At 42.7% G+C, this 26,426-nt stretch overlaps 5 protein-coding genes across 6 annotated transcripts in view; 3 read left to right on the top strand and 2 right to left on the bottom strand.

Annotated features, from left to right (window-relative positions):
• Cow (Proteoglycan Cow) overlaps positions 1–20,584 on the bottom strand; it is a 46,308-nt gene extending 25,724 nt beyond the window's left edge. Inside the window, exon 1 of one of the 2 annotated variants that reach the window (XM_018113192.3) lies at positions 20,116–20,584. In XM_018113192.3, the coding sequence (XP_017968681.1) occupies positions 20,116–20,256 (141 nt within the window). In that variant the 5' untranslated portion in view covers positions 20,257–20,584. The remainder of the gene's footprint in view (positions 1–20,115) is intronic. The other variant, XM_018113193.3, reaches the window with a different exon arrangement.
• Positions 49–1,647, top strand: LOC108659999 (aminoacylase-1A). Its single transcript, XM_018113200.3, has 4 exons — positions 49–272; positions 337–822; positions 881–1,298; positions 1,360–1,647. Exons 1-4 carry the CDS (start codon positions 182–184, stop codon positions 1,562–1,564), a joined length of 1,200 nt encoding a protein of 399 aa, XP_017968689.1. The 5' UTR covers positions 49–181; the 3' UTR covers positions 1,565–1,647.
• On the top strand, positions 3,448–5,086 carry LOC108659998 (aminoacylase-1). The gene is made up of 4 exons (XM_018113198.3): positions 3,448–3,647; positions 3,775–4,266; positions 4,322–4,739; positions 4,795–5,086. Exons 1-4 carry the CDS (start codon positions 3,557–3,559, stop codon positions 4,997–4,999), a joined length of 1,206 nt encoding a protein of 401 aa, XP_017968687.1. The 5' UTR covers positions 3,448–3,556; the 3' UTR covers positions 5,000–5,086.
• LOC108659996 (aminoacylase-1) lies at positions 5,668–7,346 on the top strand. The gene is made up of 4 exons (XM_018113195.3): positions 5,668–5,935; positions 6,040–6,531; positions 6,590–7,007; positions 7,068–7,346. Exons 1-4 carry the CDS (start codon positions 5,845–5,847, stop codon positions 7,270–7,272), a joined length of 1,206 nt encoding a protein of 401 aa, XP_017968684.1. The 5' UTR covers positions 5,668–5,844; the 3' UTR covers positions 7,273–7,346.
• A 1,163-nt stretch (positions 20,585–21,747) lies between the features above and the next one.
• On the bottom strand, positions 21,748–26,352 carry Rassf (Ras association family member). Its single transcript, XM_018113217.2, has 9 exons — positions 25,918–26,352; positions 25,641–25,735; positions 25,396–25,578; positions 25,137–25,328; positions 23,790–25,076; positions 23,220–23,416; positions 22,835–23,161; positions 22,671–22,775; positions 21,748–22,429 (listed from the first exon to the last, which is right to left on the bottom strand). Exons 1-9 carry the CDS (start codon positions 25,955–25,957, stop codon positions 22,369–22,371), a joined length of 2,487 nt encoding a protein of 828 aa, XP_017968706.1. The 5' UTR covers positions 25,958–26,352; the 3' UTR covers positions 21,748–22,368.
• Between the last annotated feature and the right edge of the window lie 74 nt (positions 26,353–26,426).

The raw sequence follows: 26,426 nt of genomic DNA, 5'->3' as shown, positions 1-26,426 counted from the left end.
TTGATAAAAATAAGACCACAAAATGAAAGATAAGTTAAACCACAGAGTTAAAAGAAACTGGTGTCCGCAAAACAACAAATTGTGAAGCATGGCATTGGGTATTTAAAGGAGAAGTAAAGTGCGCATATTAAAGTAAACTTTAACTAACCGCGCCAGACATTGAAAGTGTAATTTTTTCACGATGAGTCGAGCTGAATGGGAGGACAATGAAGAAATCAAAATATTCCGCGAATATTTGCGCATTCCATCGGTGCATCCAAATGTGGATTACAGTAAATATCAGAATCGATAAAAAATAAAAATCTTGATAAAACTGAATCTTTCTCGGGTTTGCAGCTGCTTGTGTGGAATTCTTGAAACGTCAAGCGGCGAGCCTGGAGCTGCCTGTAGAGGTTGTGTCGGTCGGACTGAATCCGGTTGTTGTTATAAAGTGGCTAGGCAAGCAGCCTGAGCTGCCTTCCATTGTCCTAAACTCGCACATGGATGTGGTTCCGGTGTTCCCTGAGAGGTGGACCCACGCGCCGTTCGATGCCGAAATGGATGACGAGGGTCGTATCTATGCTCGAGGCGCCCAGGACATGAAGAGTGTTGCCACGCAATATCTTGGGGCTGTTCGGTCTCTGAAAGCCAGCGGCTATCAGCCCAAGCGCACGGTTTATCTCACCTTTGTGCCCGATGAAGAGGCTGGCATTACTCCGGGAATGGCCAACCTGGTCAAGACGGACTACTTCAAGAGACTCAATGTTGGATTTAGCTTGGACGAGGGCATTGCCAGCGAGGACGAAGCGTATGATGTGTTCTATGCAGAGCGAACTATATGGCGTAAGTACATGCAGCTTGCATTGTGATCCCCCCCATTCAGATTCTTGAATTCCTGCAGACCTAAGGCTGAAGATCAGCGGAACTTCTGGTCACGGTTCGCTGCTTCTAAGCAAAACCGCCGGGCAGAAGTTCAGCTACATTTTGGTCAAAATGATGGAATTCCGTGATTTGGAGGTGAGAAAACTTGAGCAGAAGTCCAAAATAGACATTGGAGACGTTACCACCATGAATCTCACCCAACTGGCCGGCGGTGTCCAAAGCAATGTGGTGCCGCCGTTGCTGGAAGTGGTCTTCGACATTCGAATTGCCATAACTGTGGACATTGATGAGCTCGAGAAGAAAATTCGCGACTGGTGCGAGGAGGCTGGAGGCGGCATTGAGCTGGTGTTTGAATCGAAGGAACCCTATGTACCGCCCACTAAAATCGATGCATCGAATCCCTACTGGCTGGCGTTCAAGCAAGCCCTAGACGAACTGTAAGTAAGGAGGCAGCGATGCGCTCGAGTGCTCAGCTTCTTTTCTTTTGATTCATTACAGAGGTGTGAAGACCCGGCAACGCGTGTTTCCTGGCGGCACCGACAGCCGCTTCCTGCGACAAGCTGGCATCTCGGCCTTGGGATTCTCGCCAATCAATAACACGCCCATCCTACTGCACGACCACAACGAACACCTGCGAGCAGACACCTATCTGCGTGGCATTGAGATTTACAAGAAGCTAATCGCAGCTGTTGCCAATGCCTAGCGCATTTTACATACTCTTAATTAATGTTGATTTCAATAGTTTGATCGATTTGCTATTCAACAATAAACATACCTGAAGCTAAATGACAAGTAAAACTTGCTGATAACGGGCTAATTTTCAATCACAGCAAACTCGCTGATAAGAGGCAAATCACTCAAATTTATTATAATGGGAAATGTAGCTGATAATAAAATGCAGACCATATCTATATACATACATACACATATATTTATTAATAACAGAACTTTGCTTTATCGTAGCCGGTAGCTGCCGTCAGACACTGCTGAAACATGTTGACCAATTGGTAAAATGAGTAAATTGGAATTACTTAGAAGTCGAAAGGTGAATTCGCATTACGCAACAGATTTTAGATTAGTTGGTAATTCAATTTAGTCATATCAAATATGAGGAATCCCTTGACTCAGTCAGGCATCTGGATTCTTAGAATTCCATCGAAGTGCTTGAATGTATTTGAATCGACGGGCCATAGAAATTATTATGTATGTATGTATATTTTATATAATAATATATATGTATATATTAATGATAATAATAACAATAATGTCAGGGATTTTGCATTATGGTTTCTCTTCAACCAAACCGCTTGACAGCCATCAGTTTCAAACTGTAGAGCCAAGCAACCTTGATCTTGATATAAACTAGGGTAATAGATAGAGGGGTAATACATTATAATTTAATTGTTTTCGTAGCAAAACTCACAGACCTAATTAGTTTTGATAAAGAGAAGAAATACAATGCAACTGCTGATAAAAAGTTGGGCCTCAAATTTCGTCGACAATGAGATAAGAAGTAACCGCATTTTCAATAGACATACTCTTCCCCATCATACTGGGTATAAAAGGGAGAAGGAAACCAATTTTGATTTAAAACAAACTTGAGGTCGACGAACGTTCCCATTATTGTGCAAAGCGAGACAGAATGAGTAAGGCTCAGTGGGAAAATAATGAAGAGATCAAAATCTTCCGCGAATATCTGCGCATTAAATCGGTGCATCCGGATGTGGATTACAGTGAGTTATACAGACCAACGCATCTTTTATATTTGCATTATGCAATGGAAATGAGTTCTTGATACCCCAAATTCTATCTACGATGTATGATACCTCTGGTCTTCAAACTTTGCACTGTTTGTTGCTGTATGTCTGGGTTCATCTTATACATATCTATGACTGCTCACCTATCTATACGATATTTGAGGCGCAGCAAAAAGCTTAGACGCTTTTTTACTAGCCGCACGCTCCTCAAGCCACGGCCCAGAGATAACCAACCAGGCTTAACTAGCTCCGATAAAAAATAACTTAAATAGACACGCTGATAAGAGGTAGCAAAAGGTATTTGTGATGCGTGATAAGGAATAACACGTTTGTAGTCTATATTCGCGCATTTCAATCTGAACGTCTCAATTAATTAATTTATAACAAGTTATTTATCGAGTTTCTCAAAGGGTAAACGAAGTCGACATTCTGGCAATACTTGATGTCTTAATCAGTTTGCTTCAGCTGCTTCAATGTGTAGTTAAGGCAATCCATTGTATTATCAATCGCATTTCTTAAGCACCACTTCAGCTAATTAGCTAATGGGAGGTGTGCTTTTTTTTTTTTTTTTTTGTTTTTTATCATTTTAAGAGTGGTTAATAAATTGCTTTCAATTTGCTGAGCGCTCCCATTATAAACGACCCGCTGTTAGCGCTCAGACTGCAAATAAAACGCCCCGATAACAAGCTCATTTGCAACCAAAATTATCACACTGATAAGCAGCATATCAGTCAAGTTTATGAAAACAAAGATTGAGTGTCCATAAATCCGATAACGCATGACAACCCATTAGCAGCAAATGTACTTGTTCGCTGTGGATCAAAGTGGATGTGGAGACCTCAAGGGAGTATTAAGAGCGTGCATCATTTTCTTCGGCCAACAGTCAGTCCCTGACTCGAGTCGCAGCAACTAGGCCTTATCCATACGATAAAGTGAACATGAGCAAAGCTGAGTGGGAAAACAATGAGGAAATCAAAATCTTTCGTGAATATTTGCGAATTCCTTCGGTTCACCCAAACGTAGACTACAGTGAGTGCGTAGGACATACCCTAGGGTGGAAAAATACCTTATAGATGTATAGCATTACCCACTTACATACATGGGAAACCTCATCATGAAACTTAGTTATACTCGATTAACTGATTCTCTTCAATAGCCGGATGCGTGGAGTTTATTAAGCGTCAGGCAGCCAGCCTTGATCTGCCAGTGGATGTGGTGTACCCAGTGAACGATGCCAATCCCGTGGTCATTGTGAAGTGGCTGGGCACCCAGCCCGAGCTGCCGTCAATCATGCTGAACTCGCATATGGATGTGGTGCCGGTGTTCCCCGAGCATTGGACACACGATCCATTCAGCGCCGATCTGGACGACGAGGGTCGCATCTACGCGCGTGGCACACAGGACACAAAGGGCATTGGCACTCAATATCTGGCTGCGATTCGAGTGCTCAAAGCGCAGGGCTACCAGCCGAAGCGATCTATCTATGTAACCTTTGTGCCCGATGAGGAGCTCGGTGGAGTTCTCGGCATGCAAGGATTCGTTAAGGGACAGTACTTCAAGGAACTCAACGCGGGCTTCTGCCTGGATGAGGGCTGCTCCAACATAGACGACTCCTATTTAATATTCTATGCAGAGCGAACGGCCTGGCGTAAGTAGAGCTAGCCTAAGAATAAACCCATATTTGACCTCCAATGTAATTACAGAGATTAGATTTAAGGTTAGCGGCACGACAGGCCATGGCTCCCAGCTGCTGCCGAACACAGCCGCCGAGAAGCTGAACTATCTTGTGACCAAGCTGCTGGAATACCGCACAAGCCAGATGGAGAGGATTAAGGACCTGCCCAATAAATTTTCCGGCGAGGTGACCTCCGTTAATCTCACCATATTGAGCGGAGGCGTGCAAAACAATGTTCTGCCTCCCCTGCTGGAGGCGGTGTTTGATATTCGCATTGCCATCGACGTGGATCTAGTCGCCTTTGAGCAACAGATACGCGACTGGTGCGCCGAGGCAGGCAGCGGCATCGAGATTCAATTTGAGCGAAAGGATGAATTCTCGCCGGTCACGAAAATTGACGCCTCGAATCCATTCTGGACAGCCTTTCAGAACTCGCTGAACGAACAGTTAGTATGCCCCATCTAATGCAAGCTGGCTCACAAATTTACATCTTTTCCACAGGAACCTAAAGTGCACGCCCATCGTGTGCCCTGGATGCACAGACAGCCGCTTCTTGCGGCCTTTGGGGGTCTCGGCTCTGGGATTTTCACCGATGAAAAACATGCCCATCCTACCGCATGCTCACGATGAATACACGCGCGCCGATATCTATCTGCATGGCATTGAGGTCTACACGAAGATCATTCCAGCCATTGCCAGTGTCTGAACTATAACTAAAAGTGTTTTAAATTTCTATCTATTGCTCAAGCAATAAAAATATAAATAAATAAATAACATACAAAATATGCCAGAGAAATAAATCTAGATAATCTGTAAACATAATTAAACAAGTGTTAAAAATGTATATGCTCATTGCTTAATCAATAAAATATAAACATAAACATATAAATCAATCAAAAGTCGTAATATTTTATTGATAAGAAAATATGAATTCAGACAAAATGCAGATCAACTTTTGCAATTTTCCAACTGATCCAAGCAATAATAAATAAATAATATATATAACAGACGTTATAAGCCATTGAGATTTCCACCTATATTCTTTCCATGTAGTGCTTATTCATTACTCCAATATATTCCACGACCATTGAATTTCGTGAATTACACACATTCTCTACCGGAAGTGACTAAATGATTTATTTTATTTTAATAAATTGCATAGACAAATATGTTCTATGCGCCATGTCCGATTTTATCGTCAAAAACAATTAGCAAAAAAAAAAAAAAAAAAAAAAGTGTCGGGCAAAGGTTATTCGAAAAATCCACATTAGCTGATAACAATTGGTGACTTAGTTGTAAATATGATAAAAACAGACATATTGTTAATGAAAAAGCCTTATAATGGATGGCAGAATAACGTATATAAGCGTTGGGTCGATAAGACTGCCAAACAGTCGTCGGCCAGCACTGAAACCGTTCAGTGCTCTTATTTTGTGGTGCCAGCATCTCCGAGCATCTAAAGTGTTTATAGTGAAAACGTGTGTATATAGCATCCATTAATTGTTTATAATTGGCTAACAAAAGTCTTATATAGTCGAATATCTAAACAAAATGAGCAAAGCCGAGTGGGAAAACAATGAAGAAATTCAAATATTTCGCGAATACCTGCGTATACCCACGGTACACCCAAATATAGATTACAGTAAGTTTGTAAGATTGCGCTGATCTGCGATAAGCCGATTTATCAGAGCGGCGCCATTATGCAAGTGCTCTAAGGGAGATTACATTAAACCGAACAATTCACAGCCGATTGCGTGGCGTTCTTGAAGCGTCAGGCAGCCAGCCTGGATCTGCCGGTGGATGTGGTTTATCCGGTGAACGAGGCCAATCCCGTTGTGGTAATGAAGTGGGAGGGCACTGAGCCCGAGCTGCCTTCCATCATTCTGAACTCGCATACGGATGTTGTGCCCGTCTTTCCGGAAAAGTGGACTCATGACCCATTCAGTGCGGACATCGATGACGAGGGTCGGATTTATGCGCGAGGCTCGCAGGACATGAAGTGTGTTGGCACCCAGTATCTGGCCGCCATTCGCGCACTGAAGGCCTCCGGCTATAAGCCAAAGCGAACCTTCTACTTGACCTATGTGCCCGACGAAGAGGCTGGCGGATTCTTCGGAATGCGCGAATTCATTAATGGGGATTACTTCAAGTCGCTCAATGTGGGTCTCAGCTTAGACGAGGGCTCCTCCACATTGGATGACTCCTACTACGTATACTATGCAGAGCGCACCGGATGGCGTAAGTATATCTGCTGCACAATTCCTCGGAGTCTACCAATACGTGTTTTTTTCGGCAGACATTCGATTTAAGATCAGCGGAACAGCCGGCCATGGCTCCATATTGTTGCCCAACACCGCCGGCGAGAAGCTCAACTACATTGTGGACAAGATGATGGGCTTCCGCGCGTCCCAGGTCCAAACACTGAAGGACGATAAGAGTCGTTTCTACGGCGATGTGACCACCGTGAATCTGACAATCGTGCAGGGCGGTGTGCAACGCAATGTGGTGCCTGCCCTGATCGAGGTGGTCTTCGATCTGCGCATTGCCATCGATGTGGATCTGGTCGCCTTGGAGAAGCAGATACGCGACTGGTGCGAGGAGGCTGGCGGTGGCATTGAGATCATATTCGAGCAGAAGGACGAGTTTGTGCCACCCACCAAGGTCGATGACTCGAATCCGTTCTGGACAGCATTCGAGGGCGCCCTGAAGGAATTGTAAGTATTTGCCAGTGCTCACGTTGCGTTTACTCCCTTCACGTTTCTCGCACCCAACAGCGACGTCAAATACCACACCTACGTCTGTCCCGGCAACACCGACAGCCGCTTTCTGCGTGCCATCGGCATTCCGGCTATTGGCTTCTCCCCCATCAGAAATACCCCCATTCTGCTCCACGATCACGATGAGTATCTAGGGGCGGACACATATTTGGAAGGCATCAAGGTTTATACAAAGCTCATCGCAGCAGTTGGTAATGTGTAAGGCAACTTATTATATATACATATATATTTATACGTTTATTTAAAATAAAAAAGAAAATATTTCAAACAAACAAATGCTTATTCATATTGATGAAAATGCTTTATTCCATTTGGCAAACAAACGCAAATACTCAACAATTTCGGGCTAAATAAATTTAAGTAATACATAAATGAAAAAGAATTTTTGGAATCATGCTTGTTCGATTGTTGAATATTATTTTTTGTGTTGAGTCATTCGGTAATTATGGTGTGTTCACTTCAGGTGCTCTTATCAGTTTATCAATTGATATACATATACCTAAAAGAGAACCATAAAGCTATGTATATACAACATTATTGCAGCAACAACTGGGCTACCGTTTGATATTTGCCCAAAACAATGAAAAATGACGCATACGCCACGTTGTGCACGCTGGAATGTTGACAACGATTTGACAGCAGATTCTTTGCGGAGCTCACCTAGCCACTGTTTTATGGACATTTTGTCTATAAGCCAACAACCTAACAGTTAAAGCAGCCGCCGCATGGGGTCGAGCCAAAAGAGAGCAAAAAATCAAGAAAAAAAAAACTTGAAGAAGAAAAGTCGCATGTCAGTGACAGGAAATTGTCAGCTGAGTTCAGTAACGTTCGGAATGTCTGGCATGCGACTATGCAAGGACATAAATTATGCTGTTACCCTCAAGGAATAATGGACGTACGCCCCTGCCGCTGCCGCTGCCCCTTGAAATACATAGACATACGCACACATTCCGCCGATGACAGTGTCCAGCAGAGGCAAATGCGTCGCATGCCTGCCGATTAGACACGTTAATGCATGTGTCAGCCTATGAAATATGCATTGATACTGTCATGGCAACTGCTCAGCCCTGCCGTTGGCAGTTCGCGGCGCACAATTATGACAATTTATGCGGCAAATGTGACAGTGGGCCATGGGTCGCCATTAAATCCAACGGCCAGGTGTGGCCCGCACTGCAAATGTATTCCACGCAATTAGCATTGACCATTACGTAGCGAGCGGCGTAAGTTTGGCCTAATGACTGCAGCGCCCTTGCAGCCCTTTAACGTGCTCGTTACCGTTGCCAAACTTAATGCATATCATTTTTACTTTTAATGAGCTGGCAGCAGTTGCTGTCCCCAAGCTCGCCCACGCCACCTGCATTTCTCTTGCATCGCCGCCAAGTGCACTTAATGCTGCAAGTTTTTCCTTTTGCTTTTAAATTCCATTTTTTTTGTTGTTGTGTGTGTGGCCAAGTTTGCTGCAGTCGCCCACCTGGCCAGGACCAACTTGAAATTAAGTTTTTCCCTACATATTTTTTCTCACTTTTTTTCGTATTTCTTGTGCGCCTCGCTTTGCATATTTAATTTTCTATAGCTTCCTGCTGGCAGCGACGCGACGTGTGTGAGTGAAAACTTTGGCAAGCAGTTCGTTTCAATTTTAATTTCTTTATGCCAAATTTTTGGTGCACTCTTTAAAGCGCGAGTGCATAACCTGCACTCCCATTCCCCACGCCCCCCAAACTTTTTATTGTACCACTCACACTAATTAGTGCGCGCAAAAAGTTGGTACTCCTTAAAGGAAACCCCCGAAAAAAATAAAATAAAATAAAATAATAATAAAGAAAAGGAAAACTTCCCATGGCTTAGTCAAGAATTTGCATTTGCCATGAACATTTTACAGCGATCTCGAAATTTATGATGTATTAAAATTAATTCAACAATCAAAATTAAAAGCGAAACATGCTGTAATTAAATTCAATTTACTCCCAACTGCTGTGGCCGAGCCATCCAACTGCGAGTCGAGCAGTGTCTTTGGGGCCGACGTTATAGCCGCGCAATTAAAATCTAAGATTAAACGAGCTTCGGCACGGCCCCATAGCCAAATCGTTGCGTGCCACTGTTTGTCTGGGACAACAAAGTGGTTTTATGTGACGACCAGGCCATTGAAGCGTCGTTGCATGTAATTGAAATACCCACTTACCTAAAGTCTATGCCCTCGCACAGTGGGCGAAAAAGCAACAAAAGCGTTGAACAATTTAAAGCACTCAAACTTTTCAAATTACAAAGTTCTAAAAAACCAAATTTATTATGACCATGTCAAGATTTAGATGAAAACTTGATAAATTTAATACCCTCAAAATAGTTGTTAATATAAAATAAATTACAAATTAATGCTTAACAAATAATGTTTAACAAATAAATATAAATGATTTCAAATGATTTTTATTGAGCATAAATGAGCCGAGTATTTGCAATGGATAATTTATGCACCATCTATTGATTTTTGATATTGATTCTTTCTGATACTAAAATGAATTTTTTTTAATATTTATGCACTCTGAGAAGTGTTTTGAATTCAGTATTTCTTTACAAAAAAAAAAAAAAAAAAAAAAAAAAAATAAATTAAATTAAATTCTTCTTCTTCTTGCTATTTTTACTGTGGGTAACAATAGACTTTGTCCGTATATGTTTTTAATTTAATATTTAAGTAAAAATACATATTTACATACATATTACATTGTGTATATTTATTAGCCTCACTTGCCGCCCATTGTGGAGTACAGGCAACGATTATAACGGCCCTTGGCTGTTTAGTTAGTAAAAGGCTGAGCTGAGCTGATATTAAACATAAGAAATAGCAACATCTAAAAAGTGACATTAAAGCAGAGCCACACACACATACACACACACAGACACATGTCACGCACACAGAGATGAGCTGAGCTAGTCATATTCTCTCTGTGGGAAAATAGAGTCAATTGAAGAGCGAGTGCATGTATGTGTGTGTAAGTGTGTGTGTGTGCGTGTTCGTGTGTGGTAAATAATTTATTTTGTCATTAAGATAAACTCTAAGACACACACACATATACTCGTGCAACGTTCTCTCTCACACACACTCACACACAGATTCGCTTTTAACCCATGGTGAGCCACATAAACGGCGCAGCTAGAGCCACCAAAGCGGGAAAAAGACAAACTAATTAACTTGTTTAGCACCAGGGTGCACAATTTCTCTGCTTTTAGCGTTGCTACCGCTAAACTAATGAGCGTTCTTGTGTGTGCTGATGTGTGCATGTGTGTGAGTGAGTGTATGTGTGTGTGTGTGTGTGTGTACGTGTGTGGTATTAAGAGTGTCTAAATAGCATGGTAAGTCGGCTTTGCCGGAGCCCTTTCTTTAAAGCGGCGCCTCTTTCAGCCCTTTTGTCGGACTGTAGTTTCTGTCCGTCCCATTGAAGTCGTTGTCGCAGCTGCAGCTGCGTAGCGAACTTTATTGCATACGCTGAGGCGCAAAGTAAAAGCGTGCCGGAAATGGAAATGCCGTCATAGTTACCAAAAAGGCGCCCACAAAACGAGGGGAAAATGCCAAATGTAAACTTTTAATAGGTAGTCGCGTGTGTCGCAATCCACACCAAAAACCCACCGACCCACCAGCCCACCGACCCACCGACCCAGCAATTGCAATTTCATTTCCGTTCGTTGGCATTTATTTGCCCTTTTGCTTGCTTTATTTCTATATACGTAAAATATATATATGAGCAGATAAATACATATACATATATACATTGTGCTCCTTCCTTCATGCCTTTTACTTTTTTGGTGTAATAAGAAATTTAGACATTTCCCTGCATATGCAATGCCGCCTTTGTGTGTGTGTGTGTGGCCCTTGTTTTTCGACAGTTGAGAGAGAGAGAGAGAGAGAGAGAAAAAACTCTTGTTGCTGCAGCTGGGCATAAAGCCGTCGCCGGAGCTTAAAACTGAGCGAATCTGAGAATTTAATTGAAACGGAGTAGGTAAGCTAAGACCTCGGCAAGTAAAGTGAAGAAAGGGATGTCAGCAATTGAATAGAAAACGCCAGAGCAAAGTCAAATGAAAGTCACATCTGGCTAATATGCGGTTATTGGAGTCTGCATGGGCACGACTTGGCGTATAGGGCTGCCACTTGAAGCTTCTTTGGGTTCGTTGTGCACTCGGCTTGTTGCAAGTTTAATGGCTAATTGCTGCTTGAGAAACTTGAAAATCAATTCGTGCCGCCTCTTGGAAAACTCCTGAGCAGATTCTCAGCTGCCCGTTATCATTATGTGGCTGTGCGTGTGCGAGCAAATCATTTTTGTTTGAACTCCTCGGCGGTGGGGCGACTCATCGAGAAAAAGTTTGCGAGCAGCGACGGCTCTAGAGTTGCGAAAGTTTACGGCACCCAAGAAACTTTCGTTGACAATTTGTCAGGGGATTTTTGACTATTTCTCAAGTAGTGAGCGCTGCTGAGTTGGCAGGCGACAATTGCACTGCGTTTGATAACTGTCAGCGACGGAAACTTCAGTTGCAGACCAACTCTTAGTTTTTCCAGCACATAATATCCAACAGAGTCTCAATTTTATATATATATACACATATTTTTTTGTGTTGCCTCCAGTCCAACTAATTGCACAGTTTGTATGCAACATATTGTGGCTGAGTGCAATTTTCGTTCTGCACACTCGGCGTGCCTGCATAAAGGATTATAAGTTTCGGTTTGGTTTTAGTTTTAGTTGCTTTCCGCTCCGAGTTTCTAGTGTTCCATTGTGTTTTGCCTTTATGTTGTAAATTATTATCATTCGCCGTGTGTGCAGCGGCTTACAGTGGCTACAGCCGCCTTCCGCCCAATCACTTTTCAGCAGGCGCTATCTCTTTCTCTCGCAAGTTTATAGCTTTGCTCCATTTCGCTCCAACTAGGCATTTGCGCTTGCATCAAGCTGGCAACTGCTATTATCTGCCGTCCATTTACAGTATGCTGCTACAATCTAGCTAGTGTGAGTGTGTGTGTGTGTGTGTGTGTGTATGTGTGTGGACGTGGGTGAGTTATCGCACACATGCAATAAACTCACAGCGAGAGTAGCGAGTGTTATAATTTATTTATGGTAATGCGTACACCCACAGTGAAAAAGAAGGAAAAGGAGAAGGAGAGCGGAAGCGAGGAAAAGGACTTGGCAAAAGAGAGATATACCAATGAGTCGACTGTAAAAAAGTTTTATGTGCCGCAGCAGCTCCTGACTGCCTGATCCTGTGAAGATGCCTGCCTGCCATTGCAACAATGTCGTTACGGGCACACAACGCTCATGCCGAATCCCTATATCCGGCTTTTAATTTTTCGTGACACCTTCCCACTGTAGCTGCCCACCTGTCACGCTCAACGTAAAATATTTAATGAACTTTTTACAACTTCTGGCTTATATGTCAGTGCAGCAAGCCACACACACACACACACACACACACATACACACATACATTAGTATGTGTGCTTGCTTTTGTTTCGAGCTGTTCTTTCGGCTTTAGCCTGATGGACTTGTTTGGGCCTGCTGCAGTGAAAATATTTACTGCAGCTTACATAAATTATACATCTGTCTGATTCCATTTTCGTTCGCATTTTCATATTTCTTATTACTTGCAAAGCAAACAGCTATCAGGCATTTAATATTGGAACTTCCTATACCGCATATATCGTCATCAAATATTCCACGCTGCGTATGCGTAATGTGTGTGCCTCCGACTGTATTTGGAAATGAATACAAAGTACGTCGGCCAAGGCCTGCGGCCAAAACAGCGCACAAGCAGACTTATATACATATGTATATAAAAGAATATATATGTAAACATACAAATATTCGTGCTTCTGCACTAACTAAGGTCTCATGACGCACACATATACACTCTGTGGGAGAGAGCCAAAGTAACGAATTTGTCACAATTCGAAGAGGAAGTTTTTGCCCAAGTCTCGTGCGCCAGAGACAAGCAATTAATATGCATAATCTGTAGCATTTCATGAGTTTGTCAATGCCGTTTAGAAATCAAAGCCAGGCCTTGGCCAAATTGCTGTCAACAAATGGTCTCAGTGCGGTTCATAAATAACTACAGCCCTGACAGACTCCGATAGAGGCGCAGCCACGCCTGACATGTGCCCGACTGCCATAAACCGTAATGCTTTAGACAGTTACGACGACTATGCTGAATAATTAATTGATGGCCCTGGCGACGAAATCGTCTTCGATTTGTGCACGCTGCTCATCGGGCTTCGGCTGTGTGCCATTTAAAAGCCCATTGTGTCAAAGGACGGCCAACTCGATCGCAGTTATTAATTAAAACTTTACACAGCTGGCAACGAGCACAGCTTGACAGCCTGACACGTTACGGCACGCCGAGGAAACTTAAATACAGCTGCGCTAGGACACACGGCTTATCTTACGTAATCAGTTAAGTGCCGCACATATGTAGCCAACTAACTATATATACATATCAAAGCACATATACATACGTATATATATATATATATATATTAAATTCTGAAAATATATTTATTATAGCCTAGGCATGAGAAGGAGTGCACTTAGGCAGCTGCCTGGTGCCTGGCGCCTGCTACTGCCACACAACAATATGAGAGTGAAAAATGAGTTTGCTCAAGTTTTGCGCTGGGTGGCCAACAGGCATATGTGTGTGTGTGTTAGCAAGAGTTTTGACATGCGGCGCACAGTCAGCTCCTCCCTGAGTGGAAAAAACGTTTTAGTTTCGTCTTTGATGCCATCGAAGTTGCGTTAGCGTTGCAAACTAATTTATCTTATTGAGCACAGAACGTCCCTTGACTACAAATAGAAGCACAGCGCACCATGATTCTGACAGCACCAAATAGTTGCAGATGGATCTCAGACCAGATAGTGCACACAGTCATGTGTGACAGATTGAACTAATGCTGGCATTCCGAGCCACTCCAGCAGCTGCAGCATCTCTGCCAAGTGGGGGCCCCAATAAATCGAAACCAAATTGTAAATAATGCCAGAGAGCTCGTACGCATAGCTTGTATGCCCTTGCCCAGCTGTTACTATTAATTAATGATGCATTAGATGTCAATTAGAAATTTGTACAAGTTTTGATGACTTGCATTTTAATTAAATGGAAAATATTCGAGTAGGGGTGCATTGTGGGCTTAGGAGATAACCTCTCGTTGATATTATTATTTTTAATAAATATTTTTTTATTTGTATATTTAACGAGTTTTCTGTTATCATAAGCTAATATTCAATTATTTCTACATATAAAAAAAAATATCGGCAAATATATCTAAAATGTGAAAAGTCGAAAAGAAGATAGACTCTCTATAATATAGATGAATATACATTAAAAATGTCTCTTGTTTATATAGAAACATTTTTTATTTTTTTTTGTATTTATTTGCAATCTGTTCTTTTATAACAATAAGCAAATTGTTATATAGAAATCGCTGCATTCATACAGACAGACAGATGGAGGGACGGACAGGAAAACATGATTAGATCAGCTAACGGGTCGAAGGGCCTGATCAAGACTATATATGGTCTTGTACTTGCATATGCATAACCCCATAATACCCTCTAATATCATTTTCAGTAGGTTCGATACAAGTACCATATTTTAGAAAAGATCTACATGCATTATTTTGATTAGGCTTTTTAAAGTTTATCATAAGGATGAATGGGAAGTCCGACTAGGACATATGATCCTCTTATTTGACTCTCAAATGCAAGTCAAGCTTATAGATTAAGATTTTTCATATTCTCGCAGCAAATTTCAAGCTGGATAGCGTAAGCACATCTTAGCATCGCGCCAAGACAGGCGAAGAGTTTTATTGCATCGTGCATAAGCAAGTGTATTTAATCCTTGGCAAAGAGATAGACAACTTGTCTAGTTTCTAGTTTGCGTTGCAGTGCCTCTTGACTTTTTCATAAACAGTTTTGGCCGCAATTTCTTTTTTGGCAAAGAGAGCAAGCAATTTGCCAGGCATGCAAACAGAGTCTCGCACACAGTCAGGATTGGGCAATTTGCTAATGTAGCTGTGTACGTGAAACTTATGACTCCATCTGAGGCGGGAGATGAAACTATGTTTGCGACTGAGAAAGACGGCCAGAGTAGGGGAGAGGGAGACTAAGAAAACAATTGAGCCAGCGAACCACCATGACCTCTGCCCATCAAATATGTAATACAACAATGCACACAACTGTGGGCACGTGGGCGTGGCACAGTACATGAACAGTAAGTAAACTTTGCGACGGGCTTATAAGTTGCCGGGCAAAGAAATTGTTGTGTCTAGCTGAGTCATATTTCCATCAGACCCCGGGGCCAGAACTCATGAGAAAATGTTCGTGGGAAAATTGCAAGTTTCGGCGATATGCAGCTGTGAGTTCCCTGACTGACTATTCGTCTTCTTCTTCTTCTTCTTCAATTTTGTTGTTTTTGGTTTGGCATCCGCATTCACATTCGCTGCAGATATGCAAATTTAGTCAAGGGATTGGCGAACTGTCATGCAAATGAACCTGCTGTCATATTCGACTGGAGCTCAACTGGTCCCGCAACGGCATCACAGGCACTCCACGAAGCCAACTGGAGGTGTTAACGAGAAGGATTTGGCATAGGTCAACTGTGCGCCAAAGAAGTCGTATACTCTCAGAGACCCTATTAAATTACATCTTGTTGCCTATTTAACGCTCTACTCAAAGTTCTCGGCAGCGTGTTCGCAATTTATTCAACAGTGTGAGTGAGCATAAAACTTTATTGCATAACTTGCACAAAATATGTTTTTTATATGCTCGTAAAAAGAGAATCTACATCATGGCTGGCCATCAGAAGGTGCACAGAGCACAGCCTGTGGCTGAATCTGGGGTACATGGTCAACTGCAAGTAAAACCGTAATTTACACACATTTTAATTTAGTTTTTGCCATATTTATATATCGTGAGTGCTTCTGAGTGTGTGTGTGTGTGTGTCAGCTGTGTGCACATTTAAGTGGGGCTTACCCAAAATTATGCATATCAACTTTATTGCTCGCACATATCTCTATGAACATATAGATTTACATACGAGTAAGTGCATAAGCACACACACACCCACATCCCACACACACACAGCACTCATACATTTAAGGAAAGTTTTGCATATTTTACGCACTGATTGGATACGGGATGACTGTTGTCTCAGCAGCCTCTTGCCTGCCCTGGGCCATCATCCACTTGGTATTCTTATCAAGCCCTGCATTAAGTACTTGGATGGGTATACTTAACTTGCAATATGTGCTTACATAGCGATGCTTAAGGGATCTACCTCAATAAATAATGCTATAGATTACATAAGAAACTTGATTAAACAAAAATTAAACTATATTAAGTTGCAATCGCATAAGTTCATTAAGAATTGGCGAAAACTTTGAAAAGTTTCCTACATCAGGCGTGAAACGTACAAACTTCATAATTAGAGTTACAAATTGTTGAGCAAAGGCCTATTAAGGAGAGTTATATTTAAAATAAACATAGTTAGCTGTTGCATGATAGATGTCTTACCTTCTTACAGCAGGTGTTGATAGTGATTATAAATGTATTTATTTTGGTGTAATTAAAAGGGAAATGATTTTTGTATAGATCTTGATTTTATATAGATTTTGTATTCATATAAAAAGAGCATCTGTTGACCTAGATTAGAGCATTAAATATTTTGTGGATTTTTCGTGAACTCAATTTATCATAATATGATTATCAAAGGAACACTATGATATAACTTATGTTGAAGCTCTTTAGGCATAAATGACTGACTCTATGAAGATTTGCATACTGAGCTAAGCATAAATTTATATCTAATATAGGCATAGGGTATCCCGCTGTCAGCGCTATTCGAGCTACCCCCGTCGCTTTGTTATATTCGCATTTTATTTGATGCTGCAGCCCCATTTTGTGAGTTTTGCTTGCGAAGTGCACAATGCAAAGATTTATTTTATGCTGACAAACAGCGCGTCACTTGCTGGCAATCGATGGCAATGAGCATTGGCATTTCATACGCTTCAACAGAGGTGGCAGGAGCAAGAAGGAGATGGAGATGGAGATGGAGATGGATGCGAGGACATCCACATGGCAATTGCCATGCTGTTTGTCTGTCTGATTATGGCAAGATGCACAGACACACGAGCTCCCCGATTGCCAGGACTTGACTAAACTCAAGTAATAAATAAGCATATCAGTTGGGCGAGCTGGCAAATCAAGCGTATTCTATGCCGAACAGTGAAGCTAATTTGTTATCATTTGCACGATATGAATAGAGTGTAATAAATGCACGATGTCCAGAATGAGTTACGAATGCCGAAAGGAAATCAATGTACAGATTTAAATGCGTGTCAGCATTTTCTGCTGCATACTTCGAGGCTGCACAAAGAAATCTTTGCTGTTTGCATGGGACTAACAGCCGGAATGGGTATATAAGTCGATTAAAAGTTAAGCAAACCCATAAAAGTTGACAGAATCAAGCAAAGTTTCTACACACGAACGGCTGATTATGCCTTGGAATAGGCAATTTAACGTTGGAGACTCGCTCTTTAAGTAGTCAATTATTTCGCCCCTTCTGCTCGACATCGAAATGAAAATGTTTCACACTCGCCTCAGACTCGTGGTGTCTGGGTTTTGCAGCAACAACAACAACAACAACAACAACAGCAATAGATAACTTTTCAATTATATTCAATTCCCTCGGCTCCTTGGAAAAGTGGAAACAATTTGGTAAGAGTAACTTTTCAAATAATTTATGCCATTTCTAAATACTTGCAAACACAAAGTTCCAAAACAAACAATCAAATTCATTGGAAAAACGTTGCTGCATTGCTGAAATTATACGACCCGCCATAAACGAAGAGAAAAAGATATAACAAATACCCATAAAAATGAAATTAATGCTGCCGAACGAAATTTAAATGGCAATGCATCCGTTATTTAGGGAAATCTATAATTTTATAACTTTTAAATTATATTGAAAATCAATGACAGTGAAGACAAATGATGGAATATCATAATAATAATAAATATTCGACCTATATATGTTATATTTAACTTATTTTATATAAACATAAATATACTATCATTATTATATACATATGTATGCCTAGTTTATGCTGATCTGCTGCTATTGATTTTGATCACTTAGCTATAATTTCGTAGGCATGTGGAGTATTTTAAGATTTCATCTGAACAATTTGGCATCGTTATTTATGTGTGCTACACATGCGGACACACACACACACACACACACACACACACACAAACACACACATACACACCCACTGTCAGTCTTTTCAACTGCTTAAAATTCTGAGATTGTACATTCTCCTCGAATGTCCTTTAGGTTAGATTTCCTTTTTTTCTGTTTGTAACTTTGGCTCGGCAATATATTTACTTCAAGGCTCCACTCGACATGTGCTGGTATGTGTGTGTGGGTGGGTGGGTGGGTGTGTGTGTGTGTGTGCGTGGGGAAGCAGCGAAAGAAGAGCTCAAAGGCAGAGGCTCAAGCACACATTCGCATCGGCCTAATAGCACACACACACACACACACACACACACACACAGACACACACCCGAAAAAAACAAAATAAGAAAACAGAGAAAAAAAATTGCGAGGGCCGAAGCAATGACCACGCATAAAACATGTGAAAAGAGAGCATGATGGCAAAGAGGAAACCAAAAGAAATAAAATGAAATGCCAAACAAACCCAAAAGGAAATCAACAAAATACAACAACATCAAGAAACGAAACAACAAAACGGAATGGCAAAATGTCGGCGCATAGGGCTAATGGCTGCAAAAACAATGCAAATAGCAATAACGGCGACGACACAGCGTCTGTGACTAACAGTAAACGACGCTGGACAGACGGAGTAGCAGCAGCAGCACTGCGAAGTTCATGGAGAGGATGAAGAGGAAGGAGGGGGGATGCATGTATGTATGTTTCTCTATGTAGACAAATTCAAATCTGCTTAGTGTTTACTACATAGTTTACGCTTACGCGCTGCCAGCGACTCGAAGCCGCCAATGCTGTTGATATTGATTTTTACTGTTTTTTTGTTGTTTTTTTTTTTTTGTTCATCTCTCTAGTTCTGTCTAACTTGCTGCTGCTGTTGGGCTGTCATGAGTGGGAAGAGTAGCAAAAGTCGCGACCAGTGGCTGGCTGTCAGGCTACCTGTGAGAAAGCAACAACAACAACAACAACAAAAACACACACACACAAGAAATGCAGCAACTACAAATCGGATTTGCGTGAGTAATTGGCAAGACAAGCGTTTGGGCCTAGAGCGTATTGGCAACACGCAGCAGGAAGAAATGACTTTGCCAAGTAGCTTTCGATGTGTGTGTTTCTGTATGTGTGTGCGTGCGTAAGCCTGTGTTTGCAGTTGTTCCTGTTATTGTTGCTGGTTTTTAGAGTGAAACCTCAGTAGCGTTGGCAAAGGTGACAAAATGACAGCAGAGAGATAGAGAGAGAGAAAAAGAGAGAAAAACGAATGAAAGTTTTGCATGAAACTGACTGAATAATACACGTTCGATCCACGAATGAGCAGCTGAAGAGATAATCTGCCTAGCTTAATAACAGATATCGATTTTGGACTTATAGTGATTCGGTCTTTCGATGACCTTATTGTCTGTTACTAAGTTTATTAATGACTCTAGCCCAGAAGCCATATATTCCGAGTACAACTGAATATACACTCTCTAATGATATCAAGTTTCCAGCCTCTAAAGTCAATGTGCTTCCTTTTAAACACTTTCAAGCTCAATCTACCCTCTTCATAGGGCTGAGTATTACAACAACTTGGCGACCAAAAGCAAAGAAAAAGTTGTCTAAAAGCCCAAATGCGTTATATGTGCCAAAATCACACTCATACATACCCAAGCACACACACACACACTCACACACACAGTGATACGCATGGGTATAGAGAAGAGTGGGCTGGCAGCAAGGAGCTTAGTTGCTTTAACTAAGTGACAGCCAGACACGCTGACAGTCAGTTGGGATATACGGCTGGGAATTATTTGTGACTTACCTCATCGATAAACTCAAAATCGCCGCCAGTTTCGCCAACATACTTCTTCTTCTTGGCATCGGCGCTGCCAAGCAGACAGGATGACATCAACACCAGGATCAGGCAAACGCTGGCGGTGAGCGGCAAACGCGAACGCTTCATGGCGATGGCAAATACAACGGCAACGGTAGCTATGATAAGGGAACCTTCAGTTAGGAGACGAGCGACGCTAGCGGAAGCGGCTCAAATGCGTGGCGAATTGTTCACGATTTCCGTTAGGCAATGTTAATTGCTAGTCCAATCGAATGCGAGAATTTGAATAGCTCACACACGCACACACCTACAGTGAAACAAACAGCGAGACACACACACACGCGCGCACACGCCTGTAAGTGTAAGTCTTGGACTTGGACGATGGATGCACTGCAGCAGACACACGGAACGTGATAGAACTGTATGCGACGCGACCAAAACGTAAACTGAGCGCAAATTAATTTGCATTGCTCTGTCCGAACGGCATTGGAATTTTGCGGCAGCCGAGTAGAAAGCGCAATGCGCGATAGAAGAGCGCCTCCAGGACATCTAAGAGAGCGGAACTGAGAGTGTTACATGACATAGGGTTGCCATCCAAGCTGACAAACTTAAGTGATGTTGCCTGGCTGCAAATGATAATAAAGGTTATATAAAACTGTGCTATGAAATTTCGAAGCTTTACAAATTTTATAGCACATATGTTTAATTTTTTTAAAATTCAGCTCAATATTATTTCAGTGTACGTCAGTGCGTATGCGCAATGTGCAACCCCTGCGACGCATCGCATGCTCTCACGCCACATTCGATTTGCTGGGGCTAACAACAACCGCCAAGGGCTTCCAAAAGACAACCACTACGATGCGCCACCACCAGCCGAGCCACTGCAAGCCAGAGAGCATTGTGTGGGGCCGAGCAGCATTCAAAATCGATTTTATTTTCCGTCTAGCTGGCTGTTGGCTCTCGTCGCTGCGACCATGCTCTTAACTGCGTCGCGGCAATTTTTGGCCATTGGGTCGTGAACCTGCCAGCAGCGACAAAGCCGCGTTCACATCCCAAATGGACCACTGTGGTTGTTGTTGTGCCGCTTGTGTCGCAGTTGTCGTTGGCTGTTGATTTTTATGTATCGGCGCTTGGCACACTTGGCCCGCATCGATGACGCCGTCGCCACGATTATAGCCAGCGCGTTTTTGGCCGGGAAACCCCGTAACCATTTAACGCGTCAGCGCCTCGCAGGCTGCCCAAGAGGCAGCTTCCAAGTCGCCGCACTTGCCCAAGTCCATGCCTCGTAGGCCACGTGGGCCCCCAGGCTCTGTCAGTTTTAAATTAATAGCCCCGCACACCAAGTCACATAGGCCGTGTTGCGTTGAGTGTTTGCAGGGTCTAGGAGTTTCTGCTTGGGTTTGTGTGTGCGTGTCTGGATGTTTAGCAGCTATAGCCCCCACGTCCCACGTCCCACGTCCCACTCCCCATTCGGTAATGGCATCACTGACTTCTGCTCTGATAGTGCCCTGGCCAAGCCCCTTGTGCTACGGGTCACAGCACAAGTGTTTGTGCATAGGTAATTATTGATGCTTAGAGAATTGCTTTTGTTAATCTGTTCCACATGGGTTTGTTTCCGTGTCTGTTAGATCTTTACATTTTATTTGATACTCAAATGATTTTCAATCAACAAGTCCATCTTATACTAAATATAGTTATTGTTGCTGTCGCATTCAATCAATCGATCAATCTATAAACTTTATTAAATGGCCTGCTAAAAAAAAGTTGCGCTCATTAACTAACGCACTTTGGTGCTATAAAAATAATTCATATCCATAATATTGTTGTTCTTGCTGTTAGCCATGGCTCTAAAGTTGTATATAAACATATTTTTGATTTGTAACACATAGAATATGATTTCATTCAGTTTCTATGCCAGTTGGTGTGCAGATTAATATTATTTTTGGTTAGTTACAAGTCTTAACGCTTTCTAAAGTGGAAATGCCTGCTAATGATTGTTAGTTACATCTGAAAAAGGAAACACAAAGAAAAAAGTAAATGAAATTAACTGCGGCCGGACAGCGGCTGATTTGTTCACTGGGGCGCCAAAGGTTTACTAAATTATGCGTAATTGTGCCTAAATGCTATTTGAAAATTTATCATAAGGAATACTATTTGCTTGGCTGCTGTCGCATTTTTGGCCGCATTAACGTTATGGCTGTAAAAAAAAATTGATGCAGTTGGAGATTCCGTTCGCATGCATTACAAATGCACCTTTAGAGATTCCATGCGCGAGACAATACGACGACGTAGCTCTGCGTATCTGAAATAAAAGAACGACATAAATTGTAGTAGAAATATTTCAATTTGAGTTAGTAAAACTAATAACTGTAATACCTCAAGCAGGGTATTACCTAATATAACCTAATCCCAGTCAATCCATCCCACAGACAATGATTCAGCTTTATTAACTTCAGGAAACTCAAGAAATATGCGGAAATTGATTTGTTAAGCATTAGCTTTACCCCGCCAATAAGTTAAATATTCATTTTCCTTTAGCCTACCTCTCTTTCACTTTGACAATTTCACGCGCCAATTCCTGATCATAGCGATCCAGTATAGCACGGCATTCCGGCAGCGATAGATTCAAAAATTGAGCAACTTCATTACTGAAAACAGAGTAGATAATTTAGTAATTGCTAAAAGGCCAGTTTATTGGGTCGCCAACCTGATCTCATCAGTTTTGCGTGCATCCACAAGAAATAGGCGAGCCACATCCTCATGCGGTCCCAGCGTAATGCGAGTTATCAATGGATATTCATTGTCCTTCAGGCGCTTCTGTTCGCCGTTGTCACGCACGATGAAAAGCGAGAAATTCTCCGCGGCGCTATCCACCTTATACTTCTCCAGCACCAAATTGATGACCTCCTGGGTGGTGACCAGCGAAGTGACCCACACGGACATTTGGGAACCGTATGGTGGCGTGAAAAACGATGTCTCCCGATTGTAAAAATGTCCATTAATGGAACACCGACGTTTCAGCTTCGTGCGCGAACTGCAAATATTAATTCCATTACAAAAATTTGCGGCATAAATGGAATGACTTGACTAACCGCCGATTGCCACTGCGACGTTTGATGGCAGCAGCGCCAGTGCGCGGGGGTCTTCTCAAGACAACGCCATCCTCATTCACGTGCAAGCCCGCCTCATTAGTTCCAATGCCATCTGCGGCACTTTCTCTGCCCTCAGTGGCCGTGTAGAGCTCATCCGTTTGAGTCAGCTCGTCGCCAGCCACAGCACCGCTTAGCACCTAAACAAATGAGATAAGCATTATTCAAATAATTAAATAACGATAAACTTAAAATAAACCTAAGTGCCTGATATCTGTTGTTTTATTTGTACCCCACTTTGCCTTTTATTATTTAATATGTACGCACACATGCAAAAGGCGTAAGATAAGCATCGCTGTAAGACGCTTCTACAACTGGAAGCAGAGTACATTGCAATCTAGGCATACTTTTTTGCTAGTATACTGCTCAAAGAACTTGTGACTTGGTGAGCCTAACTTAAATATTTAAACAAATTATACCGCTTGGGTAAACAAATCGTATTCATAAAGCTACTCATTCATCTCATCTTCCCTTATCTTAAGTTTGTCTACTAAATGAAGTAAAATATATTACCGATGATGCATCGGCACGGCTCGACTCATTTTCGATTGCACCTTCTTTGGGATAGCAATTCATTTGGATTTGTATATAACGTTGAGGCACATCACTGCGTCGCACTGTCGCCAAGCGATGTGGGCGCAGCGTAGTATCGTCATCGTCATCACTGTCGGAATATACAAAGCAGCTGGGACCAGACTTGGAGCGATTGATGCCCTTTTCGAAAAGCTGACGGCCCTGCTCATAGGACTTATGGTGCTCCCTGCTGGGCGCTATTGACGCAAAGGCAGAGCCACTCTTCTGCAAGGCGTACTGACGCTGCGATGAGCGAGGCGAGTCGACGCTGCTGCGCAAATGCATTGTGTCGTTTATAAGTGTGGGATCAATGGAGCGCAGCGCGTGCTCGCAATTGAAACTCTTGCTCATAGCCGAATTCTCGCCGTAGAGCTTCAGGGAGTCGTGTATGCGAGAGGGATCGATAGGCTGATTGCGTTTCAGTGTGTCGTCATTTGGCTCCTGAAACGAGTTGGCACCATTCACATAATCCTGATGAACGCTACGCTTAAAGTCCTCGTAGTCCATGGGCTTCAGCGTTGCGTCATCCGATGTCTTGTAGTCATCCAGCGTGGTGTTGCTAGTGCTTACAGTGCTTGTGTTCTGGGTATTGGTATTCGTCGTCAAAGAGCCCGTGGCAGTCATAAAGTTATCTGAGCTGCTGCTCGTCGTGGTGTTTGTGGTTGTTGTCGGCGATGAGGCAGTGTTGATTTGATTGTTTTGCGTGTTTGTCGAAGTTGTGCTGGAGGAGCACGTCTTACTGGGCGAGCTCTCGCTGGACGATTGTGACGATGAAGACGGCAGCTTAACGGGCATCGTTTCATAGACCTTGTCCTTCTCACTCTGACGTCGCTCCACTTGCAGCAAGTCATCAATATCATCCCAGTCCAGCTTCTCTAGGTTGTCTAACTTGGAGGGCAACGTGCTCGATACGCAGCTGGTGCTGGCCGTAATAGCGTCCGTGGCGCTGCCAATTAACGTGCTCGAGGAATCTGTGTTCGTTACATCCTCGTCATCATTGTTGGAGCTCGACTGTCCGTTTACAACCTGCTCACTGCCCGGCGTTGTGTTTGCGGAGGCATCTTCCGGTGTTGTCGGCAGCTCCGATATCTCATTCAAACTACATGAATCAAAAGTCATGCTCTCTGACAACGAAATGTCCGTGGAGAGTGGATCAGCCTCACTGGCTGTAGTCGTGGGAGGTGCCACCGATTCGCTGCCCTCGTTTTCCTTGTCCGAGCAGCTTTCCTGCTTGGCAACAAGAGTCAATGAATTGATGGGAAACCTATGTCAGCTATGCAAACTTACATCTTGAGCCTTGGATGCACGGCAGGAGTTGCGTTTGCGGACTATAAATGTACGCTGATCATCGTCCTCCTTCAGATGAATAACGCCCTGGACGCCCCAAAACACACGCAATGGCCCCTCCAAGATCAATCGATTGTTAACTTCACGGCTGCGTATCTCAAGGCTTTTATTATCATAAAATTGATTGTAAACCTGAAAGTTGTAAACAATTTCAAATAAAACTTGTTCCGCTAATTATATACAAATAAATGCATCATACCTTCAGCTTGGACTCCAAATGGTCGCGGGGAAGCGCGGGTCCATTAGCCTGAGCGGCGACTGGTTTCTGCGCGCCTTTTACACCGTAGCTCTTGTGTGACTCAACGCGCGTGCCGTGACCAAAAAGCTGCGGTCCGAACAGCGCTCCATAGCAGGGCACATGACAATAAGGCACTCCTTTATGCTATTACAATAAATGCATGCGATTAATGGCGTATTGCAGCAAATGCTTAGCTGATTAAATACCTCTGCATGCTGGCCGGGATTAAGGCGCTTGCCGCACTCTTCGCAGCGCAAACATTCCGGATGCCAATCATAGCCCAGTGATTGTTTACGTTCCGCTGTGTTGGATCGAAATATGTAATTTGAATGCTTATTATTTAAACAAATGGCATGCACATCACGACTGTTATAATCTGTTCATGTATGAGCGTGCGGGTGTAAGTGGGTGAGAGCGAGTGTGTGCCCGTGAGTGAGTGAGTGTACATATAGGAGCACATGCATGTGTGGGTGTTTAAATTACCAAAGTAAACGGGTTTGCCGCACTTGTGGCACTTCCACATTCCGCTGTGCTGCGCCAATTGGTCACTTGGTCGGTCGGTCGGTCGGTTGGTCCAGGTCAATGTTTCCTGGCGGGGGCGTGTTCAGCGCGTTGTGACGTCAAGAAGATTTATACAGGTTGGTTGATGTGAACAAGGAACGCAAACACGTAGAACAAGAACACAAGACAAAGGGTAAACAAATGTGAAGAGCACACAACGACGACTGCGGCGATTAACGACGACGACTGCGACTTTTAACGATTCAGCGATTTACTTTCATAGTTTCATTCAAGAAATTAGCAGCTGACGCTTTTAAATAATTTGCAAAGTGTTTGTGCATTGATAATAACAAAGTTTTTATAGAAAAATTAGATTACACTAAAACAGCACCAGGCGAAAGAAGCAGAAGAACCAAAGGCAGTGCTAGTGCTGCATAGCGTACAATAGCCAATCAACTGTTTTGCAACACTGTGCATGCGCTTCGGCCAAA

This window comes from Drosophila navojoa, chromosome 2 (assembly GCF_054131105.1).
Source record: "Drosophila navojoa isolate 15081-1374.11 chromosome 2, UAZ_NAV_1.0, whole genome shotgun sequence".
NCBI classification, from domain to species: domain Eukaryota; kingdom Metazoa; phylum Arthropoda; class Insecta; order Diptera; family Drosophilidae; genus Drosophila; species Drosophila navojoa.
This window is presented reverse-complemented; position numbering and strand designations above follow the sequence as displayed.

Coding starts and splice junctions, on each gene's coding strand:
- LOC108659999 (XM_018113200.3), top strand. CDS start 182: ATGAGTCGAGCTGAATGGGAGGACAATGAAGAAATCAAAATATTCCGC. Junction 823..880: donor TGCAGAGCGAACTATATGGC/GTAAGTACATGC, acceptor GAATTCCTGCAG/ACCTAAGGCTGAAGATCAGC. Junction 1,299..1,359: donor AAGCAAGCCCTAGACGAACT/GTAAGTAAGGAG, acceptor GATTCATTACAG/AGGTGTGAAGACCCGGCAAC.
- LOC108659996 (XM_018113195.3), top strand. CDS start 5,845: ATGAGCAAAGCCGAGTGGGAAAACAATGAAGAAATTCAAATATTTCGC. Junction 6,532..6,589: donor TGCAGAGCGCACCGGATGGC/GTAAGTATATCT, acceptor TTTTTTCGGCAG/ACATTCGATTTAAGATCAGC. Junction 7,008..7,067: donor GAGGGCGCCCTGAAGGAATT/GTAAGTATTTGC, acceptor CGCACCCAACAG/CGACGTCAAATACCACACCT.
- Rassf (XM_018113217.2), bottom strand. CDS start 25,957: ATGTGGAAGTGCCACAAGTGCGGCAAACCCGTTTACTTTG. Junction 25,077..25,136: donor GTGCATCCAAGGCTCAAGAT/GTAAGTTTGCAT, acceptor GTTGCCAAGCAG/GAAAGCTGCTCGGACAAGGA. Junction 22,776..22,834: donor CGCAAAACTGATGAGATCAG/GTTGGCGACCCA, acceptor CTCTGTTTTCAG/TAATGAAGTTGCTCAATTTT.
- LOC108659998 (XM_018113198.3), top strand. CDS start 3,557: ATGAGCAAAGCTGAGTGGGAAAACAATGAGGAAATCAAAATCTTTCGT. Junction 3,648..3,774: donor TCACCCAAACGTAGACTACA/GTGAGTGCGTAG, acceptor TCTCTTCAATAG/CCGGATGCGTGGAGTTTATT. Junction 4,740..4,794: donor CAGAACTCGCTGAACGAACA/GTTAGTATGCCC, acceptor TCTTTTCCACAG/GAACCTAAAGTGCACGCCCA.